At 55.7% G+C, this 16464-nt stretch overlaps 1 protein-coding gene across 1 annotated transcript in view; it reads right to left on the bottom strand.

The window, feature by feature from the left end:
* Positions 1–5924: 5924 nt before the first annotated feature.
* Positions 5925–16464, bottom strand: part of Syt13 (synaptotagmin 13) — a 42573-nt gene continuing 32033 nt past the window's right edge. The window contains exons 4-6 of the mRNA XM_047517356.1: positions 15500–15801; positions 10327–10456; positions 5925–7973 (exon numbers count right to left, since the gene is read on the bottom strand). Of these exons, the coding sequence (XP_047373312.1) occupies positions 7669–7973; positions 10327–10456; positions 15500–15801 (737 nt within the window). The 3' untranslated portion in view covers positions 5925–7668. The remainder of the gene's footprint in view (positions 7974–10326; positions 10457–15499; positions 15802–16464) is intronic.

The raw sequence follows: 16464 nt of genomic DNA, 5'->3' as shown, positions 1-16464 counted from the left end.
TGTCATTTCAATCCCAGAGGGAACGTAAAGTGGGGTGGGGGAGATATCTAGGAGTCTATTATCACATACATATTAATATGTTAATACTTTCTTTCTTTAAAAAAAAAACCCTCTCGATGTTATTATTCGCAGACTATGCTTTATAGTACCTGTGTGCCGGGGCCTAGAACACTGGATACAAATAGAGCTACGTTGGTTTCTCAGAATATGTATGCAGAAACTTTCCTTTTGTCATATTATCCTTGTAATGTAAGATGATTGTTAATAAAAGCACTTAAATTTACTCATGCAGGCCGCATCCCGGCCTCCCTGCCTCCACCCAGTCTTCTGTATAATTGGGAACGGTCCCCATCATAAGGGCTCAGGTGTCCATGAGGAAGCCTGCCTGCTGCCGGGTTGGAAGGAACTAGACGAGGCCTCCTCAGCGCCTTTGGACAGTAAGTCACTCTCTGCCACTGGAGTTCACCGCTAGCAGGTAACCTGCCTGCCTCTCCCACTGGCAAGGCCAAAGGAGATGTGACCAAAACCACTTAAAACACACACATTCATGGCACACGAGACGCTCTGAGGAAACACATAGGTAATCGTGCAGATAGACGGAGGCCTCGGTTTGCCCTCCGAGGCCTGCGTGATTCTCCACCGCAGGCCTGGTCCTGGGGGAGGGGTCTCTCCTCAGACATGTGCCTCTGGGGTGGCACTGGCGTGGGGGTGGGTGACAGGTGGTGTTCCACCCAGAGGCTTTTAGGGGAGGGTGGGAGTAAACCCAGTAAAGACACGGGCTCTGTGCTTCCAGTTGTCCTCTGGGGACGCCGGGCCCTCCTGCTCCAGCTCCCCCTCCTGCCCGTCAGAGGCCTTCCCTCCTCTGCCTCCTCTCCCTCCTCTGCCTCCTCTCCCTCCTCTGCCTCCTCTCCCTCCTCTGCCTCCTCTCCCTCCTCTCCCTCCTCTCCCTCCTCTGCCTCCTCTCCCTCCTCTCCCTCCTCTCCCTCCTCTCCCTCCTCTGCCTCCTCTCCCTCCTCTCCCTCCTCTGCCTCCTCTCCCTCCTCTCCCTCCTCCCCCTCCTCTCCCTCCTCTCCCTCCTCTCCCTCCTCTCCCTCCCCTGCCTCCTCTGCCTCCTCTCCCTCCTCTGCCTCCTCTCCCTCCTCTCCCTCCTCTCCCTCCTCTGCCTCCTCTCCCTCCTCTCCCTCCTCTCCCTCCTCTGCCTCCTCTGCCTCCCCTGTCTCCTCTCCCTCCTCCCCCTCCTCTCCCTCCTCTCCCTCCTCTCCCTCCTCTCCCTCCTCTGCCTCCTCTCCCTCCTCTCCCTCCTCTGCCTCCTCTGCCTCCTCTCCCTCCTCTCCCTCCTCTCCCTCCTCTGCCTCCTCTCCCTCCTCTCCCTCCTCTCCCTCCTCTGCCTCCTCTGCCTCCCCTGTCTCCTCTCCCTCCTGCCTCCTCTGCCTCCTCTGTCTCCTCTCCCTCCTCTGCCTCCTCTGCCTCCTCTGTCTCCTCTCCCTCCTCTGCCTCCTCTGCCTCCTCTGTCTCCTCTCCCTTCCTCCTCATTCCTTCTTGGCGTCTGTTTTCCTCTGACCCTGGAAGGTCCCCCCACCCTGTTGGTCCTGCAGAGGCTTCTTGTGAAAGCGGCTTCAGAGTCCCCATGGAATGTTCTAGTTCTCTTCTTCCCAAAAGAGGACGAGGGGACGTCGGAGCCAAGGGGCCCAGCTGTCCACTAACCCGCCCAGGTGGACCAGGGTTGCCGCCCTCTCCAGGCTGCCCAGGTCTGATCCACCTTCGTGACCATTTCTGGAATGTGTTGGTGAGTCCATCTGCGGGAACCAAGGGAGGAGGACAGACCCCTGTCAGTACTGGGCCATGAAGTCCATCTCCCCAGGGCACCTTGGAGGATCTGGCCCCTCTCCTCCTTCCCTCGTCTCCCCAACTCCTCTCCAAAGTCCCCAGAATGAGTTGAGTTCACCCCGGAGGGAAGCCTCAGGAGGCTGGCTGGCTGCTGAAGACCTGAGGGTGCCACGCCACAGCTTCTAGAATGATCTTTCTAAAGCAGGACTCCAGTCAATGGCATCCTCTCTGCTAGCACCCTCCAGTGGCTTCCCACCGCTCTTGGGGTTCAGGGCAAACGTCCCATGAGCCCCCTCAGCTCTGCACTGTCCCGCCCACTGAGGGAGGATGTCTTGGGGGGGGTGCCAAAGGAGGAGGAGCCGCAAGTGTCCATGTCATCCTGTCCTCTCAGGAATGACGTCAGGGCCCAGGAGGCCCAACCCGGTCTTTGCATCCCTGAGAGCATGTAGCCCCTCTGGGTGCTCAAGCAAGGACGCACGTGCACACACACACACCCCACGCTCGCTGTCACGCGAGTCTACCCTTAGGTGGATCCAAGAGAACTGGTTAGGTGTGCAGGAGACGCGCTCGGCACGTCCAGAGCAGCATCTCTTCCCAGGGGAATAAGCCACCGTTGGGCTCCAATCACATGGTGGTCACTACTGGGCTGGTTTCCATGGCAATGCCTGACATCCAGGATCAAGACCAGCTTCCTATCTCCTCCTCTCAGGTGGGCGCCCCCATCTCTGGCGTGGGAAGCTGCTCAGGTCCCTGCTAGGGGCCACCTGTGCCAGCTCACCCGCAGGAGAGGGCGAAACGGAGCGTGGGGGCAGTTTTCCAGCAGGAAGCCCTCCCTCCCTGGCCTTGTATATCTCGTGGCTTTGTCTCTGCCAGGTGGCTTTGTGTCTGCCAGGTGTCTGCCCAGGAATGAGGCAAAACAGACACTCAAGATCTCTCAAAATGGAGGTGCTTCTGCCTGACTCCCCAAAATCAAAACTCTTGACTGGAAAATTACCAGGGCCCCATTAGCAATTAAGCAAAAGAGAAGAGGCTGCTTCAGAGCCTCAGGTGGGTGGGTGGCCGGCAGGCAGGAAGAGCTGGGGGCTGGGGGCAGCACGCAGGACACGGCCTTGGTGGGTTCAGGCAGGAGATGGAGGCCAGGATATGTGGAGAAGTGGGTTTGTCCATCTGGATACGGAGTCACAAAGGGTGGAGCCAGAAGGGGCCTCATGGTGGCTTGATCAAAATTCACTTTACAAATGCAGAATCTGAGGCCCAGAGGCAAGTGACTTTCCCAGGGCGCGACGGTGGCCAGGGACAGAGTCAGGTGGGTGCAGGTCCTTGGCTCCTAACGCAGGGCTCCGTGTTTTACACAGGGTCAGGTGTGCCGTTTCAGGAACGTCAGAGGGACCCCTGTAGGAAGGTAGTGATTGACAAATCTTCCCTCTTCCAGTTTTCTTTTATATAAATCCAGACTCCTAAATATTAGCCGGTGCGCAGTGGGCCACATTTATGATTAGCTGGGAACACAGTTTATGTATTTGACTACCTGGGATAAAATCCACATCTTACCCGATTTTATTATGAAAGTGAAGGTCCTAGTTGTAAGCTATGCTACCTGTCTGTCATGTAAACCAAGGAGTGACATGCGCAGATATGGAGAGTCAGGCATCCCACCGCCTCGTAAATCGTCTACCCATTCAAGAGCCTTCGATTCTAATTGCAAGTCCTGGGGCTGATTCCTCCTGACTTTGAAGTCCAGCTTCTGCCCCTCACCTAGTGCAGGGCCTCTTGTTCTAGAGGCCAGGGCTGCAGGGGCCACCTGAGGGCCCAGGGTGGCAGGATCCAGGAGTCCCCTTTGTCTGCCCACTACCCGAAGCTCAAGGGTACCCTGGACGCTGCTCTGACCCCATTGATGAAGTATTTCTTCCGAGGATGTTAAAAAAGGAGGAAACGCACACACACATACATGCACACACAGGAGTACTCTGTCATAGCAAGCCAATCACTCCTAGGTTTCTTAAAGAAACTTGTGTAAGTGCACAGGAGAAATCATGGGAACGTTCATAACAACATTTCCTGTAAGAGAAAGAGAAAGATGGAAGGGGCGGGGTGGGGACAGTGAGAAAGGGAAGGAGGAAGGAATGAAAGAAAGAAAAAAAGGAAATGAATGAATAAAGGGTAAGTATCTGAATGTACATCAACAGAAGAATGGGCTGTGGTATATCCATGTGCTGGAACATTATATAGCAGTGAAAAAGAAATGACTAGAACAACACATACACCTGTAGAGATGAAGCTCAAAATTTCAGTGTCGAGCAAAAATTGTGCAATGCAATTTTAAAAGGCTTTAAAAACAAAGTATAGTGCTTGGGATTTACAGGTGCACGTAGCAAAAATGATAAAGGAATGCCTGGGATAACGAAGCCAAGTTCAGGATCCTAATCTCCTGCACAAAGGGCACCCAAGGGGACTTCGGCTGTGGTTGTTAATTTGTACTACACTCGGCAGTGGTTTGTGAGGGCTTCCTGCATGCCTAAAATACTAAGTAAAAGAAAAAGAAAAGGAGGAACACGGGCTGCTCACCCTGTTGGAAATTATTTATTTACCACCGCAAGGTTTGGCTCCAAAGTGCAACACCAGACGTATGACCACAATGTCTCGTGCGTCTTTTGTGCTTCGGTTCATGACTGCAACACACACACACACACAGCGTTTGACCACAGAAAACACTGAGGGCAAAGTCAACATCAGAGGACTAGGTGTCTTCGGGTGGTCCCCACCTCCCTGTGGCTTAGGCTAAGCCACCTTCCACCCAGACTCCTTTACACCCCAAAGGAATTGACCCAAAGAACTGTGGTCCTCGCCAGCTCTCTACCTCGCTTCCACCAGGGCAGTTGGTCTCCGACCTGCACCAAGTCCCACCTCAGGCTGGCGTGGCCGGGTGAGGCAAGGTCTCGGTGAGTGGCCCTCAACAAATCCATCTTAACTGGGTGCAGGAAATGGATCCACTGGTCAGTGAGGCTGACTCCTAATTCTCCACTCCCCAGGCCATCTCCGTGAAAGAACCAGGTCACCTTTTGGGTAACAGTCCAGCCTGAAATGGTCTCACTTTGTTTTCAGCTCTGCTTCCCAGTCCTGAAAATGCTCCAGCAAAGAACAAGGTCTCTGTTGATTCCAAATGATCAGACGCGCTCATGCAGCCTCAGCCGCTAATTCAGAGGTAAATTGCAAATGCCTGGTACAAGGTCAGCGGAGGCAAAGATTATCTTTTTATTGGGCAGTTTGACATCTCTGGATAATTTAAAAGTCACCAAAAGGGAGTTTTGGTGGAAAAGCATAGCAATCACATTGTCCCTTGTTGCTCATCACATGCCTATGGAGAGCCATGACTTAAGTGGACAGTAATACTCATGTCCTGAAACTGCAGCTCAGCTGGGATGACTGGGGCCTCCCCACGGACGGTTCTGCAGGGGGCTCCTCTTCTGCATTCCCAGGGCCTCTTTCCAGCCTCTCCGCCATCCAGCCAGCGGTCCTCCATTAATTCATCCAACAAACACTTAGGAGGCTCCCTCGGGCAGCTCTTCCTAGGCACTTGGAAGACGCCAGTGAACACGCAGACAGACCCCTGCAGAGCTGATCCGTGCATCCCTGCTAAGGGAGGTGGTGACTGACACGGAGCTGTCCTGTGGTGGGATGCCACTCCCGTCAGGGGCCACCCTTAGTTTGGATTCTGGAACACTAAACCTTTGGGATCCCAGGAAATGCATGAAAGAACTCCAGGTGGAATGGCCAGTCAGGGACCAGGGGTCCTGCCCAGCCCCGCTCACGTGTCCTTTGATGGGGCTCCAAGGCAGGTGTACAGGTTTATAGGAGGAAAGAACCCATGTTTCCTGATGTTAAGTCCAAACACAAATTTTTATAGACTGGAGCAGCAGATGTCACCAAGAACGGAGTGAGGTCAGTTCCCAGCGGACCTGGGGAACAGGCCATGCCAAGCAAGAGACCAGGTGGGGGTGATTCGGGGCTTGTTCTCAGAAGCGTGTTTTAGGAAAACACTGTTGCGCTTCACCTCAGAACACTTGGCAAGGGCCGGGCCACCATGAAGGACAGGGTTTCCGACTCTCTGGAAGACTTGCCCGTGAAGGAAGGATCCGATGTTTGCCTGGTTTTCCAGGGTGAAGCTATTTCAAATGCGTTTCTGTTTCTGTATAGAAGGAGCCAGTCATGACCAAAGGTTACGAGGTCCCTCTCGGATTCTCAGGGCGCGAGCTTAAGAGAGACTGGATTCACGGAGGCACGATGGCCCGATTCCGTCTAGAAATCCTCATCTAGATCGGGGAACCCGGGTGACATCTGAAGGTCCAGAGTTGGAAGTTCATACAGAGGAGTCCAAATGCAGAACCCACGGTGGTGGAAATAGCCAGAAGGTTCTGGCACGTTCGGGGCATCCTCCACTGCCGACTTGAAGTGAAAGACAGTCATCTAGCTTAAAGATCATCTGCTAGAGTTTGTTTTTAGCCAACAGCTTTGGGACACCACCCCGTCCGTCACATCCCATGCAGACAGCTCCCACGACACGGGTCCTGTTTTACAGAGAACCGTGTTGAGGTTCTGAGGACCTGACCACAGAACACCCAGGAGTCCGGGTCACCTGTGAATGCTATGGTCACTCAGCAAGTGCATCGTTAGACTGAATTAAACAATGGGGACATCTACCGGGAATAACAAGGGAGAAGGTCAACACCTAGCTGCTGGTTATTTACCCATTACAGTGAAAGTCCCCAAACCAGAGGGGAGGGAGGGAGGGAGGAGGGAGGCGCATTTACAAAAGACCTCATTTCCTTTTAAAGTTGCCTTCTGGATGCACTAGACCAAGCTCCTAAGGACTTCTCCCTGGACCCGCTGGAATGCTGAGAAGGGATGGGTCTCACACGGGGTCACTTTGGTGATGCTGGTGGACATGACAACTAACACTCAGTCAACATCCCGCTCAGGGACCCACGGGGGATCCCACCTATATTTTGTGGGGGACGGATTCCCCAACTATAACATAAGTCAATTAAAAAATAAAACAATAAAATTCTTCAATTAAAAAAAACACCACACACACAAGGGAGTCCAAGAGCAGAATCAGAAACGCACAGATTTTAAAATGAAGAATTAAAATGAATAAAAATCAGAGGACCTAAATTCACTCTGACAGTTGAGGAGTCCGGCGTTAGACCCGGTGGCCCTGGTGTTGGGGCCGTGGAGGGCTGTCCACGCTGGGCGCTGTCTGGAATGCTGTAGAAGGGGTCTCTCCAAGCAGGGTCCTCCGCTCTGCTCTGCTTGGGATAGCGGTGCCTGTGGGCGAGGGTCCGGGCCTTGGCTGGGAACAATGACCCGGAGGTCCACGGGCTGGAGTCTGCTGGTGATTCTTCACATGCTAATGTCTGCGCACAGCGGGGCTCCGCCTGGAGGGCTGTTTCCTTTCACCCAGACAGTCTGATGTATGGGTTGATAGGGGACGATTTTATTTTCTTTATCATTTTTTGAAATGCTTCTTTTTAAAAAAGCCCAAATCTTCTTTGCGCCCATTATCCCTCAGCTGGAGCCTCCCTGCCTCCGGCCCAACCTCACCTCAGCTCGCCTGCACATGAGGTGCCCCGATGGGGGGCTCTTCCCACGACAGATGAGCAAAACCATTGCTCAGTGTGACCCAAATGGCCCGCTTCCACACGCTGCGGGGCTGGCTTTGTTACCTTCTAAAAACGGGAGTGTGGTGAGAGGGGACCAGGGGCCTGGCCTCGCCAACCCTCTGCCTCTGCCTTCCGAGCGGAGGAAGGGGCCCACAGGGAGGTGGCGGAGGGCGGCCGGGGGCTACGGGTGCAGCTGGTGCCACATGGCGATCTGGCGGCGAGGGTTTTTGAGCATCTCCTCCCAGTGGCTGCGCTCGGAGCCGGAGGCGTGCAGGCCTAGGCTGCAGCGGCCCAGCGCCCAGCCCCGCCCCGCCTCGTCCTGGCTCAGCGCCTCCAGCTCCACGCTGGACGCCCGCAGCAGGTCGTCCGGCAGCTCGAACATGATCATCTCGTTCCACACGGGGTTGACCCTGTGCTTGGCGCGTTTCGTCTGCTTCTTCTTCAGCTTCTGAGCCTGGTGCTTCAGGGTCACCTTGACAGAGACATCTGAGGAGGGACAGGGAGCAAAGAGAGACAGAGAGGCCAAGTGAGCTCCTGGGTCCCTCCCGACTCCCCCTCTGGGACATGTGTTCATTCAACAATCATGGGGTGCCCCCCAGGGGGCAGGTCCTGGTCTGGACGTGGGGTACAGCAAACCTTTCTGCCTCTGGGAATGGGCTGGGCTGGCTGAAGAGTCCTACTCCAAATACCTGGGGCCCAGTGTTTCAGAGTCTGGAGGCTTTTCAGATTTTGTCATGTGTGCAGAAATATTTTGAGAAATTTGGGGGACGAGACCCAAGTCTATCTAAACATGAAATTTGTTTCATACGCACCTTACACACACAGTCTGAAGGTAATTTTATGCAATTAAAAAAATGATTTGGGGCAGGAACTAGGTTTCATGGTATAGAATTTTCCACCTGTGCTTAAAAAGTTTCAGATTTTGGAGCACCTGGCATTTTGGGGTTTTGGATCGGGTGCTCACCTATACCATAACTTAGGATGCTGGTCACTGGATGGGCCATATTGGGGATGGATATGAGGTCACTTGGCATGAGCCCTTCCATGCAACTTCCTATCTTTAGATCAAACCAAGTCCAGAACAATGACTCAGCTAGATTTTAAACTCAGACCAGAAAAGCGATGCTGTTCCCAGGTCCCTGTCCCCTTGATGCATCCAAGCCATCTCGTTCACTATTGAGACAGCAGCTGTCACGCTGGCTGGTGAGTTCTCACTTATACTTCTGTAAGTCTTCCTCTGAGGACCCCAGAGTCGTGGGGAAGGTGAAGGCAGATTGCCTGTCCCCCACCCTGAGGCTCTGTCCAATAGCACTGTTCCCCAGGAAACCCACCCGCAGGTCACCAGACAGCTTCCCTTAGCTCAGGAGGAGATTCCTTTATCATTAGTCAAGGTTCGGGAAGCTAATGTGAGAATAATTGTTACTTTGTATTTATTGCTGCAATTATCACCCCCCCCCCCCCCGGGTGGTTAGTTTGTTATTTCAGTGGAGAGATTTCAGAGACCAAGTGCTGAGCTATAACTGTCCTTACAGAGCTGTGAAGAAAGAGAAAGAGGCGGAGAGCTGACTGGAGGGTATAAGGAGAAAGCACTGAACTCCAACCATGGGTTCCGGAATCTTCCAGCAAGCTCAGCCCTTTTGATTTTCATTTGCCCAAAATCTTTTGCTCAAAAAATCAGAACACAGTGCAATTCTATGTTGTCTCCTTCTATAAATAGAGACTTATTTATATCTTGTCATGAGCACTTGGATCCCAGTTGAGGTAGTGTCCCGCTAACCTGGGCGGCTCTTCTGCTCTGGAAGATCCCCAAGACCTGGGACCTGGGCTGGGGTACCTGGAAGGGAAGACCAAGGCTTCCAAAGTGTTGGAAAGAGGCTTCTGTGGGTATGTGGGGCGCAGATGCCCTGAATCTCAGGCTTGGTCTCACCCACACACCTTCTGCCTCGCCCACGCTAGCGGGTGTGGGGTGACAGCTGGCCAAGGCTGAGAACAGAGAAGGCACTGGGGGGGCAGGAGGCCAGTGGTGGCTGGCAGAGATGGGAGCGGAAGAAGCCGGGCTGCCCGCATGGCCGCCTGCCCAGGAGCTGTGTCCAGCCAGGCACGGGCCAGCTACTCCACTCCCAGAGGAGTGTCTGCCCTGGGTTCCCAGGACCCTTGGCGGAGCTCCCAGGCGGGGAGCCCCGGGCAGCTCCTAGCTGGGCCCAGGAACGAATGGATGTGAACTCCAAGAGGTTTGCAGCTTTAGGTGGAAGATGCATCTGAGGGTGACTTTGAGGGAGAGGAAGGAGGGCCTCAGCAGCCAGAGCAGGATGGCCGCGAGGAGGTCGGGGGCAGGGCAGAACAAAGGAGCAGGGAGGGGGTCTTCTATGAGGTCAACGTCCTGCTTGATGACGTGCTCCTGGTCACAAGCGGGGACCCAATCAGACAGACCTTTCTGTACTTAGGCTCCTAAGTGGGGACCCGAAGGGAAAATGAAACAGACACATGGACAGAGGGGGTGCCCATCAATCACAGTGAGGAGAGTGTGGACGGGGGAGGAGATAGGAAAGGAGGAAATTCCAGAGACCATAAAAAGAACAGGCCAAAGCTCCCCCTGGACTCCCGGCTCCGGGGCCCCTTCTCTTCCCGGGCGTCTGTCACTGTGGCTTTTGCCATAAACCTGCTGCAGGCTCGTTCTTTCTGTGTCCTGTTCCCCAGTCCTTGGCTGAGTGGAGACAGTGAACCCAGCGCCCACAGACGGTGGCGACTTGAGAACTGAGCCTCATTCTGCCTTCCGCTCTCTTGGCCCTACTTCCTGCCAGCGAGCGCCCCTCCCCTGGCTCTCTGCCCTCCACCTTACCCTTCCCCAGGAGCTCCTTGGACTGGCTGGAGTGGAGGTTCTTGGCTTTGATCAGCACCACCAGGAGGCGGTTGGCCGCCGGGAGGTAGCTGATGGACAGGAGGACCTCTCCGGCTCCTGCAGATGGCTCCTGCAATGGAGGGGACAGGCGGGAAGGGGTCAGTCTTAGGAGCGGCTGCTGAGGCTGGGGTCACTCTGGACTTGCATCCAACAGGCATCCCGGCAACCACTCACCCACAGTGGGGTTCCCACAGTTGCAGAAGGGAGCAGGGCACAGAGGAGGGAGACCGGGCCTGTGGGTCAATAAAGTCATTGCTTCCTACAAAATGTGACTTCATGTTGTACATTCAAGCCCAACATGTACAACAGGGCAGAGATACAACAGGAACAGAGGCTTCCCACCCCCCTGGTTCCTAGGGATTCTCTGTAGAAGTTTAGGGTTCCAGGGAACACAGTTTGAGAATCACTACGTTGACCAATCAGGCAGGCTGGAGGGGCTTATTTCTGCATTTGAAAAGATTATTGCAGCCCGGCCATGCAGGCCGAGAGGGACAATAGTGATGTAATGTGCTGGGCAGAGGCTTGCTTGGCCCCAAAGAGGTCAGGCACATGGTGTAGGAAATTCACTAGAGACAAATGGCCTGTGGCCACTCAGAGGAGACGCAGACGCTTCCAGGAAGCATCTGAACACACCTGTCCTGCAAATGCAGCTTTCCAAGTCTCCGGTGAGATGCCCGCGAGGGTCTGTTTGGAATTTCAATCAACAAGAAAGGCTCCTCTGGAGCTAGGGCTTTGGAGGCGGCCAAGCCTGAGAGCCGGCAGGGAGGAGGAGGCGCGGGCGGCGGGACCAGCGGGAGGCGGGAGGCTCCTCTTTGAGCAGAAAGCAGATGGCCTTTCCTCAAAGTCCCCAGGGCGACTGCCAGGCAGAGGGCTGGGGGGAATGTTCTGGAGGGGACAGGCACACCAGGGCCACCCGCCGCGAGGCACGACGTCCAGCCCTCCGCTCTGCTCCAGCTGTGCCCTTCCTTCCCACGTGCAGTCGGGCAGCCAGGGAGGTACCAGGGCCTGGGCAGCGGCCACAGAGCACCCGGGGCTTCTCCCGTCACACTGGGCCGGGGCGATGACGGCTGCCATCTCCCTGGACCCTGCGCACACCGTGACCTCCACAGCCAGGGCCTGGCCACCAGCGGATTACCCCACCCCTGTGTCTAATGACAGAGGGCAGCGGAGTCCAAGCCAGCCCCACCATCCGCCACCGTGGGATGCTGAGAAGTTATTCAGCTTCTCCAAATGTCGGCTTCCTTGCCAGAAAAAAAAGCGGGGGTTTGTCCATTTAGCAAACATGCAGAAAGCACCAACTAGGTGCTCAATGCGACCGTTAAAGCAGCGATGGAAACACAGGCGGCCTCCAAGAAGCACCATCGCATGGGGCAGACAGGAAGCAGCGGAGGTGTAACACGGGCCACGCTCAGTGCCGAGGAATCCCAGGGCATTAAATGAGAAAAAGCATTTGGAAGTCCTCATCAAAGCATATGAATTATAATTCTAAAGACCACTGTTAAAATGACACTTCTCATTAACAACCCAGAGCAAAGCCGTGTAATGCTGAGAGCACAACTCCAGAGCCAGCCTGGGTCTGAGTTCCATTCCCACCACCTACCCGCTGTGTGACCTTAGGCAAGTTACTTAGCTTGGCTGAGCCTTTATTTCTTCATCAGTAAAATGGGAATAGGATTATTTCTACCTGATGGTGTCATGAAGATTTTTTTTTTTCTTTCAGTGCTAGGGATTGAACCCAGGGGTACCTTACCACTGAGCTACTGTTGGGACTAATGACACGTTAACTAACTCAGGCTGACTCCTTACTCCCTGGCAGGTGAGCAAGATCAAGGCCTCAAAGGCGGTTTCAATAGTTAATGACGATGAACCGGACCACCATCAGGGATTGGTTAACAACAGTTCCACGAACGTGATCAGCTCGCGCTTGCCATATAGTCCTATGGGACTCTCGCCTGCATGAATCCCCCATGCCTTGCTGACCTTTAAGCTGATTGGCTCTCGCCTAGCCCCCACCCTACATAAAAGCTGTGTGACTTCCTCAATAAACGAGTTCCTGCTGTGACTGGTCTCCCTGACGCGTCTGATTGTCCTCTGCCTGGAGGGCTGGGAGCGGGCGGTCAGCCGGCCCTACCTATCCCGGTCTGACCTTGTTGGGGAGTGTACCCTTCCCTTGTCACTGGTCGAGAAGAGCAAGGGGGCCTAAGACCCCGACAAGCTACCTCTCCAGACTTTTCTTTTTCTTTTTCAATTTTGAAAATGGAGTCTTGCTAAATTGAGGAGGCTGACCTCCAACTTGCCATCCTCCTGCCTCAGCCTCCTGAGTTGGGGATTCCATGTGTGCACCACCCCCGCTGAGTCGGGAGGAGTTAACCTGTCACACTAGAGGGCCTAGCGTGCCTGGAACACAGCACGCGGGACGGAACTGTCTGCTGGGGCTGTGGTCACTAGTCCTTGTGGAGGAGCAACCAGTACTGCCTGAGAGGAGGCAGCCGGGCTTGGGGGAAACCTCCGCCTGCAGTCCCGGACCCCTGCCATGGGTCACGCCTTTTGCCCAACATGACCCCACAGTGATCAGCCATGTCACAGAATGACTTGGGAACCTTGGCAAAGACCTGAATCATGGCGGGTAACATGTACGAAGCCCTTCCCGTGCGCTCTATGCCACGGCATGGTCTAGGTCCACCACGCGGGCCCAGCACCTGGCACAGAGCGTCACAAGGAACCTTAAAGGAGGGGCACCCCGTTTCATCTCAACAACCCTGAAACGAACACTGACCCTGTTCCGCTCTGAGACACTGATGCTCAGAGAGGCCAGGTCGCTTGCTGGCCCGGGTCCCATAGCTAGGAAGCGGCGAAACTGAGCCCCGGGGAGGCCCGGTCTGAAAGGGAGGCCCAGGTCCTAATCCGTGGTGCTGGCCTCCTGCATGGCCAGTCTGCCTCTTGCCTCTCATTTCACAGAGGAGGAAGCCAGACTGGGACTGGTGTCTGGCACCTAGCCAGAGGCCGCAGAGTGGGCCGGGAACAGACTCCCGACTCAAGGTCACTTATCAGAGGTCCCTGGGTGGCCAGGGCTGTAGCCACAGGTGACTGCGCTTGATCCACTACTCCAGGGGAAACTGCACCGCTTTCCCGGGACGTAGGGTGAACCCCGGACCCGCCTGCCGTCTGCGTCACAGCCAGAGACTTCAGGGTGCCCGCCTTAGCTGGCCGGCTCCAAGTACCAGCTGATAACAGTAACCCTCTCTCTTCCTCCCCCGCTTCCTGGTTTCCCACCCCCGTCCCCGTCCTCGAGGGCTCTCAATGAATCACTCAAGGCTGCCCTTGGAGCAGACTCGCCGAGGTCCTCAATGACGCACCTACTGATTTGGCCCCCGTGTCTTCCGGCTAGAACTGGAGGCTGCCAGCACCGCTGTTAACCTATTGTGGTCTGGAAAAATGAAACTGGGTTGGAACAACTACCTGCTCCTGCCACCTGGTTCAAATCAGCCGGCACCCTGCGCCTGCAGGGGGAGCTCCCTGGCTGGCCTGGGGCTCTGCTTCACACACCCAAAGAGACACATTCTAGAATATTCTAGAATATTCATGGAGCAGTGACAGCTTTCAGCAGTGGTGATTATCAGGATGGATAAGGAGGCTCCACTGTAGTGTGACCTGGTCCCCAGCTCCTGGCCTGGGCAGCGTGCACCAGAGCAGCAGGGCAGGGTATCGGTGGGATGAATGAAGGATACTGCTCCTCTAGGGCAAGGGACAGGGCCTGGACTTCTGCCGAGATGGGCTGAATCTCAGTCCTTCAGGGCCACACCAAGGCCTCAAGGCCCAGCGGGACACTCTGTCTCCAGAGAAAGCCAGCTGACTAGCTTAATAAATAGAAGTGTCGGCTCTCCCCGGAGGCCCCCATCCGAGATTCCACAGAGTCCCAAATCACACGCTAATTAGAGTGTGCTTTGATACCGCCTCGCTCCCCTTCAGAGTGGCTGTGATTTTTTTTTTTATTTTTATCAATTTCTTCTGCCTAGGAAAGAAAGGAAATGGGACAAAGAAGAAATGGTGGCCGGCAGGGGAGAGGGTGGCAGCCAGGCATCAGGAAAGGCGCCTACGAGTCACACTTTGCACTTGCCCCTGCCCGCCTGGCTGGGGACATCGCAGGACAGCGGGCTGGAGAGGCCTGGCCTCAAGGCTGAGCTCTGCTGCGTCCTGGCTGGGCGACCCCTGCAGGCTCCCTCATCTGCAAGTGGGGCAGTCTTGGGAAGTCAGAGGGGGACCCCAGGCACCGTCTGGGCGTCACAACTGACCAGAGGAGGCTTGGAAACTGTGGCCAGCCACCAGGTTCAGTACTGCAGCACCAGGGCCCTGAGCCATCTAGACAGACTGGACGGTGCACACTGGGGGCTTTGTGGGCCTCACGGTCTCCAGATAGTGCGGCTGACCGGCTGGTGGACGCTGGTGGGCACCACAGGCAGATCCTTGGTGGAGACCTTGACCCGGGGCCCTACGTGCCCACCCACTACCACAGCCCTGCCCTTCCCTGGCCCCCTCCCTGCCCTGGCCTGTGGGGAACGAAGGTCTTCTCCCCACGGAGCCCCTCTCAGAGGAGCTGGCCTCTCAGCAGGCATGAACACCACTGCACGCAGACCTTCCAGAACTCTCTATCAGAGAGGGTGGCCAGGCTCCCCCTGGACGTCTCAGGACTGGACACATGTCAGAGAGCCTCGTGCTCCTCACCGTCGGGTCGGTGCCAGTTTAGCCCTTTGGTCTGCAGCACAGATCTGCCCCTCCTCCCTTGGTTCCTCTCCTAGTGCGTGGCGCCCAGTAGGTGCTCAAGGAGCGTCCCTGGATTTAAGTGGGGATAACACTGCCAGAGCGTCAGGGCCGACGCACAGGTCAGTGGGCTTCCATGCCAGCTGGGGTGTCTGCCTGGCGAACGAGAAGCCCGCTGGAGCAGGAGCAGGCCCCGGGCATCCTGGCGACGGGCCACCCCAGCGCTGCGGGTTCAAGACCCGCCCCGCCTTTCACAGGCGGGAAGGTCTGAGGCTGGATCGCTCCGCGCCGCCGGGACTTCTGCCCTTCCCGCTCCGCTGACCGGCGCACCCCGAGGCCACTGAGAGGTGCCTACCTTAGCCGAGGTCTTCAGCTCGCCCCACTGCGCGGCCCCCAGAGGCACGGACACGCCATCCAGGCCCAGGCGGAGCTCCCCGGCCACGCTGTGGCGGGAGAAGCGGTCGCAGGTCCTGAGGGTCAGGGTCAGGGTGGCCGTGGGGCGCTCCTCCTCCGCCAGGGGGAGCACCAGGCCCTCCTCCCAGGCGGTGTGCAGCTGCCGCTTCTTCAGGGCCGTCTGGGCCTCCACGGAGCCGGTCCTGTTGGCTACGCTGCCTTGGACATAGCAGTCGCAGCCTCCGTCCTGCTCGCTGGTCACGGCTGCAGGCAAAGACAACAGACATGGGACTGGGGAAGGGGCAGCATGGCCCTAATTAGGGCTGTGCAATTCAGATGAATGGCCATGACCTTGGGTGTCTGAAAGACCCCAGGGCTGACCACTCTGGAAAATTGCAGCACTGCTTTGCAGCAAGATAATTAGAGAAAGGAGGTCATCCGAGGAGGCCAAGGGGGCACTCACTAGTCTTCCTTGGACAACAGCAACAAGAGTCAGTGCTTCCTGGGGCCCTGCTGTCCTCAGGATTCTGAGATATCCCCAAGGTGCCAGGGCCCCTGGGATGACTTTATTAGTGCTGCTGCTGACACTGTGATTCATTTGTACTTTAAATATTTACCACATAAGCGCTTGTGGTGTGAATCACTTGGCTGCTGCCTCGTGAATGTTTTATATTTTGAAACTTGGTGTTTTTAATGCATTGTGCAACGTGGATCATGTCAGTTTTCCATTACTATAACAAATACCTGAGGTAATCAACTTATAAAGAAAAAGGGTTTATTCTGGCTCACAGTTTTGGAGGTTCCAATCCAGGGCCCCGTTGCTTTTGGACCTGAAGGGAGGCCTAAATCAAGTCGCCTCAGAACCAGAGAGCCAACAAGAGCAAGAGGAAGGACCAGGGCCCCAATTCCCTTCAAGAACCTAACCCA

The sequence above is a fragment of the Sciurus carolinensis genome, chromosome 11 (genome assembly GCF_902686445.1).
Source record: "Sciurus carolinensis chromosome 11, mSciCar1.2, whole genome shotgun sequence".
Classification (NCBI taxonomy): domain Eukaryota; kingdom Metazoa; phylum Chordata; class Mammalia; order Rodentia; family Sciuridae; genus Sciurus; species Sciurus carolinensis.
The sequence above is the reverse complement of the archived record's forward strand: the minus strand, read 5'-3'. Positions and strand labels throughout refer to the sequence as shown.